This window comes from Halichoerus grypus, chromosome 2 (assembly GCF_964656455.1).
Source record: "Halichoerus grypus chromosome 2, mHalGry1.hap1.1, whole genome shotgun sequence".
Classification (NCBI taxonomy): domain Eukaryota; kingdom Metazoa; phylum Chordata; class Mammalia; order Carnivora; family Phocidae; genus Halichoerus; species Halichoerus grypus.
In genome coordinates this window covers 148,918,888-148,931,226 of record NC_135713.1, presented here as the reverse complement: position 1 = coordinate 148,931,226, position 12,339 = coordinate 148,918,888, and the positions used below count along the sequence as shown (strand labels likewise).

The 12,339-nt window shown below is 60.8% G+C and overlaps 1 protein-coding gene across 3 annotated transcripts in view; it reads right to left on the bottom strand.

The window, feature by feature from the left end:
- Nucleotides 1-2,126: 2,126 nt before the first annotated feature.
- ZNF496 (zinc finger protein 496) overlaps nucleotides 2,127-12,339 on the bottom strand; it is a 29,134-nt gene continuing 18,921 nt past the window's right edge. For 2 of the 3 annotated variants that reach the window (XM_078067706.1, XM_078067707.1), the window contains exons 7-10: nucleotides 11,296-11,428; nucleotides 10,779-10,886; nucleotides 9,932-10,045; nucleotides 2,127-5,797 (exon numbers count right to left, since the gene is read on the bottom strand). In XM_078067706.1, the coding sequence (XP_077923832.1) occupies nucleotides 5,082-5,797; nucleotides 9,932-10,045; nucleotides 10,779-10,886; nucleotides 11,296-11,428 (1,071 nt within the window). In that variant the 3' untranslated portion in view covers nucleotides 2,127-5,081. The remainder of the gene's footprint in view (nucleotides 5,798-9,931; nucleotides 10,046-10,778; nucleotides 10,887-11,295; nucleotides 11,429-12,339) is intronic. The other variant, XM_078067708.1, reaches the window with a different exon arrangement.

The following is a 12,339-nucleotide window of genomic DNA, read 5'->3' as shown; positions in this document are numbered from 1 at the left end:
TTCCCGAGGAATCCGCTTTCTCATCTCCTCTGCAGAGAGTCCTGCCTCTTACGTGGAATTTCTGCGGCCTCAATGCACTGTGGTGATTATACACACATGGAACATGGTGCCCTGGTTGTAGGCTACTTTTCCAGAGAGCACTGAGTTCCCAGTGGGTGCTGGATGGTCAGCGCAGGTGTGGATGGACCCCAGGGCTCTGCCCTTGATGAACTCGTGATCTCTAATAACCAACGTCTGGAGGCTGGGTGCCCTGCGAGTGGGGTGGGGCAGCAGAAGGCCCGATCCTCCAGTCTCCCCCCACTGCTCCTTTCCTGCCCAGCCTGCCTTCTTGATCCCCCTTCCTAACTTGTAGCCTCGTTGCATGGAGCACTGGTGGGCACTGACCATCCCTTTATCTTTTTAAACATGTATTTATTTTATTTTATTTTTTTTTAAATTCTTTTTTTTTTTTTTAAGATTTTATTTATTTATTTGAGACAGAGAGAATGAGAGAGAGAGAAAGAGAGCACATGAGAGGGGGGAGGGTCAGAGGGAGAAGCAGGCTCCCTGCTGAGCAGGGAGCCCGATGCGGGACTCGATCCAGGGACTCCAGGATCATGACCTGAGCTGAAGGCAGTCGCTTAACCAACTGAGCCACCCATGCGCCCTAAACATGTATTTATTTTAGAAAGAGCACGTGAGGACGGTGGGGGACAGAGGGAGAGGGAGAATCCTCAAGCCAACTCCCCTCTGAGCGTGGAGCCCAACGGGGCTGGATCCCAGGACCCTGAGATCATGACCTGAGCCGAAATCGAGTGGGTGGCTTAACCGGCTGAAGCACCCAGGCGCCCCGACAGTGTCCATTTTTTCGTTGCTAGTAGAAAATGTGCCAGGCCTAGTTTGATGGGATCGGAGGCCGTCGATTCCCCTACACTACTCTGCAAGCAGAAGAGCTTGTGCCTGGTCCAAGTCCCTGCTTTTGGTGGACGAGGGAAACCATCTCGGGGGAGAGCACCGTGGGCCAATGCCCAAGTCTAGGGCGGGTGGGCACTTGCACCTTCTCTTTCGTCTGTGTCAAGGTGTGACTTGGGAATGGCAAGAGACCCCCCGGCCCTGGTGTCCTCTTTGTTTTGCCCAGGTGGGGCAAGAGTTCAGGAGACGGAGGATACACCAAACCCTGGCCGGGCCTGGGTCAAGTGGCTATGGCGTTGATGTGGTTTTGGAATACAGGTGGGGTTCGGTGGGGTGGAGTCCGGAGCCGAAGACCAAGAAGTTCTTGAGGTGTCTTTGGTGCAAAATGGTGGTTTATTAAAGTGCGGGGACGGGGCCCGTGGGCGGAAGGAGCTGCTGCCCCGGGGTGGTGAGGGGTGGCTCATTATGTACTATGGGGCTGGGGAGGTGAGGAAAAGGGGAGGTTTCCGAAAGAACTTTCACGTATTAAAGAAGACACACAGGAGGATATCGGGGGCTTTGTTGTTTGTCAAGTTAAGGTTGTTTTCCCTTCTAGGAAGCCATTAACAGTGGGATCGCTGAGAGCTTCCAGGAGGAACGTTACATTCCCCCAGTCACACGCCCTTATCAATGGGCTGTAGGTTTAAAAGAAATTCAATTTTATGTACATTTCCTTCTGCCTCAGCCTCCCTCAACTTTATCGAGGGGTGGGTGACGTTAGGGCTTCAGGGGACTGAGTTACGGGTCTCTGGAGGTCAGGCTATTGATAAGAAAGCTTCTTCCTAGTCAACCACGAGGACATTTGTAAACTGTGGGAGGCTCGGGTCCTGCAGGGCTGTGATCTCTGTAAGTTAACCGTTTGTTCTTCCTTTAGGGCCCCCAGGAGTGCCCGAGCAATGTCACACATATCCCAAAGTGGGGGGGTTGTGGGGTGTCAGCTTCTGCTGTCCTCAGCGAGCCTCTCGTTCCCTCATCACTGTGACCAGGTGCGTAAGCTCCGCCCGGTGTAGGGAAACCCTCTCTCTTCCAGACAGGGTCAGGCGACTGAAGCTGAGACCCAAGTTTCCCAAGGCGATGTCTGATGTCCCGAAGGACCGTCTCCAGCACCCTTGCACCTCCAGCTCTCCAATCCAGTGACCACCTCTCTCAGGCTGTGCTTTTACTTTGGTTTTGAATACAATTAAGTCTAACACGAATGCTAATTCAGTGAGTTTTTATTATGCACCTGTTAAGTTGGTGGGAACAATGCCAAGGGATGAGAGGAACAGGGAGGGCAGCTGTTCCTCAGATGTGCGGTCTCTGAACCTCATGGCAAGGCGGACCCCTCACCTGCCGGCCCAGCCCCCACAGAGGGAGGGACGAACCAAGGGGGCCCGCTCTCCTCTCTGGAGCTTTCCGCAGTGCAGGTAGCCCGGGCTTCTCACGCGTGGCACGAACCTGGGACCTGAGCTACATCGCCCAGGACGGTCTCCCGGGTCAACGTCAGCTCCCGGTTTCCCAGGCGCCCAGTCAGCTCTGGGTCAGTGAATGCAAGGACACCGCACATTATTTGATGGGCACCCGAAGAAATGCACAGCCCATTACATTCCATTTGTTTCTTACTTAGGACCTGACTTTACACATAAAATGCACCGGTGAGCTGAACAATGCTCTTTTTAGGCAAATTTCTGACGTGGGTGGGTGAATACACTCACCACCAACGGAACCTTTGGGCAAGAGCTCAGGTGGATGGGAGTCGGGCTTCTACTTGGAATTTCCACTCTTAGGCTTAAAAGATTTTGGGGGTTCCTTCTCCCCTTTCAAGAGGCAAACTATTTAGAAACAAAGAGCCCCAACAGTTTTCTGTTGAGGGTATGACAAACGGCTTTATTGCATTTACTGTCCCCGGGTAGGTGGATGCATCTACGCAGTTACGGAGCTCGACGGTAGGACCTCGTAACGCTCTCACTGGGCTTGGGGGAGTGGTGTCTCGACGTGGCAGTGAAGTGTCACCCGACAAGGGGAACGGGCGGCTGAGGGGCGCGGGCATACAACCATACAGGACACCCAGCCTGGAAATAGGAGCTTGGGCCTGAATCCGGCCAGTCTGTACGGATTCTCCCGTGACCTGGGAATGACAGCAGCCTTGCGGGACCGGCCGGTATTGTGGGTTGAACTGTGTCCAAGCCCACAACTTGTAGGTTTACGTCCTAACCCCGGTACGTCAGTGTGACTTTATTTGGACATACAGCCATGGCGGATGTCATTAGTGAAGACGGTAACAGACAGGAGTCAGAAGGGTAGGTCTTACATATGGTTGGTGTCCTGGGAGCAAGGGAGACATGGAGACGGACACACACAACACCATGTGAAGACGAAGCACGGATGGGGTGATGCTTCCACAAGTCATGTTGTATCAACTGCCTGCAACCACCCACCAGAGCAGACACGGGACACAGACGCTCCCTCTCAAGGACCCAACCCTGCGGGCACCTCCATGTCCGACTCCCGCCTCCAGATCTCAGAGGACACGTCTACGCCATCCGTTTTTACAGCAACCCTAGCGAACAAATAGGACCAGCAGGCTGAGTCAATGCTCACGGAATGCCGTGTCCCCTGCCCACATCGCCCGGACAACACTGGGGGCTGAGCTCCCCGTTCCCAGACCCGGTGGGATGGGGACCACACTCCCCCCTCCGCGACCATTTATCAAGGGCCTCCCAGGTTATAGACACATTTTGGGGAGGGCGTGCCAACAGTGTAAAATGTGGGCTTTGCCTTCGATGCCTCACATTCCCTAATAACCAGACACCATGGCAAAGAAAAGGGCAGGACCCTCTGCCTGTGCAGGGAGCGGTTGGCCCCCACCAAGGCTCCTCATGACACCGGATTGTTCCTATGGGCCAGATGGTGACGGGGGACTGACTTCTGAGGACAGGACACGCTCGGGGTGCTTGGCCCTGCCACTCACATGCCACAGGGGGACACCTGCCCACAGCCTTCCCCCCAGCCCACCCCCACCCCCGAAGCTTCTTGGTGTCACACAGAAGTGCAGTTACTCCCAACCTCAGGATGGGGGAAGGGACGATGTGGAACAGGGCTTTATGGGCGTGTGTTTAGACTGGTTGGCAAGGGACACGGCCCCGGGGGGTCACCACGGTGGGGAGCATCCCAGTCCCTCCCTGCTTGGAAAGCAGTGCAGGGGGTTCTCGAAGACCTGGAAAGATGGAAGAGTCAAAGCTGGTGGAGACAAGCCCTCCCTGCTTTTTGGCACAGCAGAGACAACAGATGCTCAATCGGCCACTACCTCGTTTCTACCTGAGAGCAAAGGGCAGGAGGATTGTGACTCTGTCCTGGGGGAGGTGCATGGTGGGCGAGGGGTGGGACCAGTCAGTACCGAGGGTCTGGCCCTGCCCTGGGTGGGGAGGAGGGATGCTGCCCTGCCTGGGGGTTGCGCCCTGCCCAGGGAAGGGGGTGGGTGGGAATGCGCACTGCTGGGGGGGGCGGGAAACGCGCGCCCTGCTCCCGGGGGGATGCGCCCTGCTCTGGGGGCGAGGTGCGCCCTGCTCCGGGGAGATGCGCCCTGCCCGGGGAAGGGGGGGTGGCAGTGCGTCCTGCTCCAGGGGGATGTGCCCTGCCCGGGGAAGGGGGGGTGGCAGTGTGCCCTGCTCCGGGGGCATGCGCCCTGCCTGGGGAAGGGGGGTGGGTGGGAGTGCACCTTGCTCCGAGGGGATGCGTCCTGCCCGGGGAAGGGGGGGTGGCAGTGTGCCCTGCTCCGGGGAGATGCGCCTGCCCGGGGAAGGGGTGGATGGGAGTGTGCCCTGCTCCGGGCGGGGGACGCGCGCCCTGCTCCGGGGGGATGCGCCCTGCCCGGGGAAGGGGTGGGTGGGAGTGCGCCCTGCTCCGGGGGCGAGGCGCGCCCTGCTCCGGGGAGATGCGCCCTGCCCGGGGAAGGGGGGGTGGCAGTGCGCCCTGCTCCAGGGAGATGCGCCCTGCCCGGGGAAGGGGGGGTGGCAGTGCGCCCTGCTCCAGGGAGATGCGCCCTGCCCGGGGAAGGGGGGATGGCAGTGCGCCCTGCCCGGGGAAGGGGGGATGGCAGTGCGCCCTGCTCCGGGGCGGGGAGGACATGCGCCCTGCTCCGGGGCGGATGCGCGCCACCCCCGCGGGCCCCCTCAGTAGGAGTTCAGAGCCTGCTTGGAGCGGCGCTTCATGTGCAGACGCTGGTGGCGGAGGAGGTCGCAGTTCTGCGAGAAGCTCTTAACGCAGTAGCGGCACTGGAAGGGCCGCGCCTGGTCCTTGGCGTGCACGCTGCTGCGGTGGCGCGCCAGGTGGTCGGGCCGCTGGAAGGCCTTGCCGCACTCGCAGCACTGGAAGCGGAGCTTGGCCGCGCCGTCGCCCGCGGGACCCCCGCCCGGCTCGCGCTTGTGCAGCGGCGGCAGCCGGCCTGCGTGCAGGTGCGCGCGCCCGTGCGACAGCAGGTGGGAGTTGAGGCGGAAGCTCCTCCCGCACGCGCCGCAGCGGAACGGTTTCTGCGCCTCGTGGCTCTCCAGGTGCCCGTCCAGGTCCTCGCTGTCCCCGAACAGCTCCCCGCACACCGAGCACTCGTGCGGCCGCTCCTGCTCCCTGCGGCTGCGCAGGTGTCGGATGAAGTTGACCCTCCAGCGGAAGATCTTCCCGCAGTTCGGGCACACGTAGGACTTGTTAGAGGACGATGTCTGCACCCCGCCCGCGGCCTCGCCGCCGCTCCGGCGGGAGGCGGGCAGGCTCCGCGGCTCCTCCGCGCAGTAGGGGCCGAGCTGGGAGTCCTCGTCCCCGGAGCTGGACAGGACGATCTCGATGGTCACCTCCTCATCCAGGCCGTTCTCTGGGGTCAGCGCGTCAGCTCCGGCTGCGGGAAAGCCCCGAGGAGGGTCGGCCGGGCGGCGCCAGCCACAGCCCCGCACCTGCAAACCCGACTCGGCAAGGCTCGGCTTCGTCCTCTCCGCCCTCGCCCCGAGCCCCGCTCCTTGTTTCTCCTCTCTAGGCACCGAGACCCCCCAATCTAACGACTTCGGGTCTCTCTGCGTCAAGTCCTGGCCACGCACCCATCAGGCAGCAGCGCCCTACCTAACCCCGCATCGGGCCCCTGAAAGACCCCAGAGAGAAAGGCCCTACCCCCGAGAAAGGCAGGGCAGGCTCGGCGACCATAGCCTGAGCCTGAAGGCCCACAGCCCCATGTGCTCTGGGCACAACCCCGTGATCTGTTACTTGCCAAATTATACACCAAGCCAACCTGGGTGACACGCTCCGGGCTCAAGGCTGAAGAGGGAGCTCGCCTCGCTGTGCTGACCTCGGGGCTGTCCGGCCACCCCCACCACCCGGGTCACCCGCGTTCCCCTCTGAGGCCCACCAGCGCGGCTGGGTAGTGGATCTGGACTTTATAACCTAGTCGGAAGCAGACTCAGTGAATCCCAAGTCTATGATGCTGGGGGGGATGTGGGGGCCAGTGGGGTGCCTGGCCTGAGGTCCCAGCCCACAGCCCCCACACAGCTCCCCCTTGGGTCGGTTTCCTCACTTCTGCGAAACGTGGGACTCGGGTCTAGAACGGGGACTAGTGGTGCCAGACCCCCGGAGACAGAAGCAGGAATAGGGTGGTTCCGGATGCAATCTCTGGAGGAAGGAGAGTTCTGTGAGGTTCGGGCGCCCGAGGGCAGTTCTGTGAGGTTCGGGCGCCCGAGGGCAGGTGGAGCCCGAGACGGAAGCAGGGCAGGAAGACCGGGAAGCCGCACAGAGCAGGAGACTGCAGGCAACGAGAGCCACGGGAACAGCTGCTCCCCAGAAGACAAGGGTTGGGGGCTCAGCACGATATGAGGCTGGAGGGTGGGAGAAGATGTGAGTATCTGGAAAATTCCCAGTTTCACCCACATGGGAGAAAGCGACAAAGCGTGCCCTGGAGAGAACACACACAAGAGGCTAGAGAACCACCAGGTGAAGGGATCAGGGGTGTGAGGCCCGGATCCAGTCAAGCAGCGGAGATGAGGCGGGAAAGACCCTGGAGGACCCTCCTGCCGGACGGCCTGAACTCCCGGGGACTGCACGGGGCCCAACACTGGTTCTGAAACTCGTGTCTGAGCGGAAACACAGCTAGCCGGGGCTGAAGGGCAAGAGACGGATGAACCTTGGGGTGCAGGCCACTGGCATTCTACACAACAGGCCAGCAGAGCTCCTCACCCTCGATGCCCAGGGCAGGCCGGCTGCAGAGGCCGTCCCGCGGGAGGCCGGACTCCCACCGCACGCCAGGCCGACGGGGACGGAGCCCTGAGCCCACCGTTCCCCGCAAGCCGCATATTCTCATGGCTCATTGAATTCCAACCCTCGCTTGGGGGCCATCGGCCTTTCTTCTTCCCAGTTTCTCCCTTTTGAAGATTTTATTTATTTATTTGACAGAGAGAGAGCACGAGCAGGGGCAGAGGCAGAGGGAGAGGCAGACTCCCGCGGAGCAGGGAGCCCCACGCGGGACTCGATCCCGGGACCCCGGGGTCACGACCTGAGCCGAAGGCAGACGCTTCACCGACTGAGCCCCCAGGTGCCCCCAGTTTCTCCCTTTTGGAACGAGAAGGTCCGTTCTATGCCCGTCCCACCACTGCATTTTGGGAGGCACATAACGTGATGTGTGGTCCCGCAGGTTCGCAGGTGGAGAGGAACACGCCTGGGTGTCCCCTACGCCCACTCTACAGGATGTTTAGGTGAGATGCTGGATACAGGGCAGATGCTGGAACACTGAGGGATGTGTGGAGAGGCTGAGTGTCTGCGTGAAGCTACGTGAAGAGGACAGGAGCTTTGGGGCACCTGAGGGTGGAACGCAACGAGCTGAGATGCATCCCCTGAAAAATTCGTATGTTGAAGTCCTAAGCCCGGTACCTCGAAGGCGACTGTATTTGGAGATGAGGCATTTCAAGGGGTAAAGAGGTTAAAATGAGGTCATCAGGGCAGGCCCTCCTCCAGCAGGTGTCCTTCTAAGAAGAGATCGGGGCACCGACATCCGGAGACGGGCCATGTGCAGACGCGGGGAGACCTCCGTCCACAGGCCAAAAGGGAGGCCTCAGGGGAAGGACACCATGCTGCCCGCCTGCAGCCTACGCTTCGAGCCCTGAGATTTCTGAGAAAATCGGTGTCTGCTGCTTGTCATGCATCCGTCTCTGGTGTTTGGGGAGCAGCCCTAGGAGACTAACATAATGCCTGCAGGGCGACATGCCCTCCATCAGAGCTCGGTGCCGGGCACGGAGGAGTCACTCAGGGTGAGCGCAGGGGTGGGCAGGATTACAGGATTACTGGTCCAGGTGCTCTTACGTGAACTATTTAACCCTCAGGAGTGACTCCACCGCTGGCCAAGACCATTCCCTCTGAGAGGCAATGCTGCCCTGGGCTTCAGGAGATGGAGACGGAGCCCGAGCTCGGCAAGCTGCAGGTGGGAAAAGCCAGCCCGTGGGGTGTGCTGGGGGCTCCTGCCTCGGGAAGGGCACCTGTGGCCTGCAAACGCAGCGCTCGCCGGATGGGGGGCTGAATCACGGTGAGGGCGGGCAGCCAGACGTGACCATAAACAAATAAATAAAAACCCAGGCATCCTAAGAAATACATGCTTGTCCTGTTGGAATGGGGAGCCTTTCTTACAAGACGTAAACCTGAAAGGAAAGGATGAAAAAATCCACATTTTTAAAATGTAGAAAGGCTTTCCTGGGTGGCTCAGTCGGTTAAGTGTCTGCCTTCGGCTCAGGTCGTGATCCAGGGTCCTGGGATCGAGCCTCGCATCGGGCTCCCTGCTCGGTGGGAAGCCTGCTTCTCCCTCTCCCTCTGCCTCTCCCCCTGCTTGTGTGCGCTCTCAAATAAATAAAATCTTTAAGAAAAAATACAATGTAGGAAAAAAATGGGTTGACATACAAACTCTAAAAGAAGTGGAGGAACTGTGTGCAAATACATAAGAGGCAAAAGATCCAGGCCCATAACTGAGAATTTCGAGGAGATTCCCAGGGAGGGCAAGCTCGGTGAGGTGCAGGGACCAGCCCGGAAGCCCTAACGCGCGTGAGGGCCTCAGGCAGGGCGGCCTTTGGGGGGCAGCTGGGCCTAGACGCAGTCCTGACGGTGGGACCCCCCTGCTGGCTGAGCACTCACAAGGCAAGGAGAGGCGGGACGGCACGACCTGTCTCCGACAGAGGGAAGGCCACGTGCGCACGCGGGGAGCAGGCAGGCGTTCCAAGCCAGGGAGCCCCTCCAGGACCGGCAGAGGGTCCTGCTGTCTTAGCAGGCCCCGCGGGGGTGTCGTCAGCCCAGGATGCACACACAGCGCCTGGCACAGACCTGGTGCTGCTTCAGGGCCTGGGGCCCCAGCAGAGCTCAGCCCGCGGGAGGGCACACAGGCCAACACCGGCCCGCAGAGGAAGCACGCGGAGCCAGAGGACAGGCCGGCTCGGTGCGGCCGTACAGCGACCGGGCTGGGAGCAGCCTGCATGTGGCCCCGCGGGCCGCGCAGCCCCTCCCTGCTCAGGGGCCACGGGCCACCAACCGCTAGGAGACCCAGCATCCCTCCCTGTTCTCAGACAGCAACACTCAGCGTCTTGTTGTTTCAGAGCCAAATCCCGGCCGAGCAGAGCTGGGTACGCCTCAAGCCGTGACCACCCTCAGCACGCAGACCCCCCAACCCGCGGACGGAAGGCACGGAGGGGAGGGTCCCAGACTGGGAGGGGTCCTAGGGCAACAAGCCCAGCGCAAGCAGCGAACAATCCACAGGAGCAATCAGTACGGGTCTCCGAGACCCTAGGAGCCCCTCCCAGCAGCAGGCACACACACGCACACCCCTGCACACGCACACCCCGCACACGCACACCCCCCACACGCACACCCCCGCACACATACCGCATGCACACCCCCGCACACGCACACACCGCACGCACACACGCAGGCCACACTCAGCACGCACACACCGCATGCACACGAGCACGCCACACTCAGCTCACGCAGGTGCCCCCTCCCCCCAGCCCTTCGGTACCTGGGCAGGTGTTTTGAGTGAGTGTCAGCTGCTGGCAGGTCTGGAACTCTGGCACCTGCAGCTCGTCCCGTTTTCGTCTCTCTTCTATCTGGAATGGCTGGAGGCTTGGAAAGTCTTTCCAGAGAAGAAAACGGAGAAGCTGATTTGTCGTGCAGCCAGTGGGCCATGGTCGGAGAGCAGCCCCGGGCTCCCATGCAGGCGGCCATCCCCGGACACGGGTGCTGAACCTGGGCGGACTGTGCGTGCTGGCTGTCTGTGGGGTCCACGGGGTCCCGCTCCCCACACAGAAGGCGCACAGACGCAGCCTGCAGTCAGCCAGAGCACGCACACGCTTGTTCCGGGCGGGGACGGGGCCCAAACCCAGGGTCCCGAGGGGGAGGGGCTGTGGGGCTGCTGCTCACACCGCACAGAGCCCACTGCCCTTCAGGAGCAGACATGTCCACGGCACGGAGGCTACGGGCCTGAGCTCTGTGGCCGCAGCGTGGGGAGGGAGGAGGCGAGAAAACCCCACCACCGAGCCCCAGGTCCGCCCCGTGCGACACAGACCCGCGGCCTGGGGCTGCAAGCTAGGCCGTCCCAGCACCCGCTCCTCCTCCCCAGCCTGACGTCTGGGAGGATCCACGCTCACTCGTGGACGGGCCACCTGGGCAGCACAGCGACGGATTCCTGTCAGACGTCTCTGGTCGAGGCGCGTGGCAATGTTAACCTCTCACATGCTCTCTGGCCAGAGTCAGGGAGGAGGCCAGACAGGGTGCGGGGCTAACACCGGGCTGCAGGGAGGGGTGGAGGGACGGGCCTGCCTCTGCCCAGTGGCAACCTTCCACCCAGTTCTGGAACCATTACTCACCCAAGTACGAGACCTGGGTCACCTCCTTCCCTTGGAGGTCCTGCAACTCGGGGACCCGGGGCTCGTTCTCCTCTCCCTGGGAGAGATCCAGCTGGGCGGCTGGGTCGTCTGTTCACAAAGGGGAGGACACACACCCATGAGCCGTGGGTGCCCACAGGAAACCTGGGCGGGTGGAGGGCGGGGACCCCACACAGGTCCAGAGGACAGAGCTGGAGGCCCGCACACCGGGGCACGGCCCCACGGGGGCCAGGCAGGCCTCCTGAGAGCAAGCAGGGAGGGGACAGGATCTCAGAGATGGAGGGGGGTTAGGGCGTCTCCTTCAGGACCATCAGGCGAACAGAAGCAAACGAGCACAGCCCACCAACCACAGAACCAGGCGCACGGAAAGCTGTTACATTAGGGTTAGCAGGCAAAGTGGCCAGGTAGGCCCGATGTATGAGCGGGGTCGGGGGGGACAGCAAAGCAGATGCGGGCCCCACCCTTCTCTGGTTTCAGGACACAGGGGACGAAGCCTTACTTGGAGGCAGCGAGACGCCACAGTCCTCCCCGATGATGAACTCGCCATAGAAGCCAGTCTGCGCGGGGTCTAGAAGGGACCAGTCCTCTTGCGAGAAGCAGAAGATCATGTCCTTGAAGGGGGAGACCCGGTTCTGAAACCACAGGAGAGCAGCAGGGACGCCTCAGTCCCGGATCGAGCCAGGCAGGCGTGCTCCGAGCACGCGGAGGGCCAGGGGCCCCGAAAGGCAAGCGAGCAGAAGGGCTGCCCGGAGCCCACGCGGCCTCCCTCGCTCCAGCCCGACATCCTCTCCCGCCGCTCGGGTCTGGCAGGTAGGGATCCCTCCACGGTCTGCTGCTGCCTGTCCCCGCGGGGAGGCGTCTCACAGTCAGGGCGCCGGCGGCTGCTACAGGGGCCGCACGGGGTTACTACTGCAAGGACACGTTTTGGAGGCTTGGAGTCATGGACCCCGGGAATGTGTCAAAATTCCTTTTAATCTAGAATACGGGGCACCGGGGCAGCTCAGTCGGTGAGGCATCTGCCTTGGGCTCAGGTCATGACCCCGGGGTCCTGGGATCGAGCCCCGCGTCAGGCTCCCTGCTCTCCCTCTGCCTCCCATGAATAAATGCATAAAAACAAACCATGAAGGCGTTTCCATATAACAACACGAAATGGGGGTCTCGCGCTTCCTGTGAACAGCGATTTGACAGACTGACGGTAACAGTAAATGCCGTTCAAAAATGATTCATTTTGTCTGTAATAAATAATCTGGGAGCGTGTGTCCGAGAGAACGTTTGGGAGAAGTGAAACGTGGAAGCAGCGTGGTCTCGCTGACTCTTCTGTCGGGACAGAAGCACAGAAATGCTGATTTCCACAGGCAGCGACCGCGTATCCACCCGCCCAACCAGCCAAGAATTTCTGCAAAGGCTTCCAATCACAAAGCACTTAAAATTCCAATTTGCACGGACAAAATGGTGAGCCCTTTAACTGGAAAGGAGTTCAAAATGGAATCTGGAGGGAAGAATGCAGCCTATATGAACATCTGCTTTAAAACAAGGAAAAAGA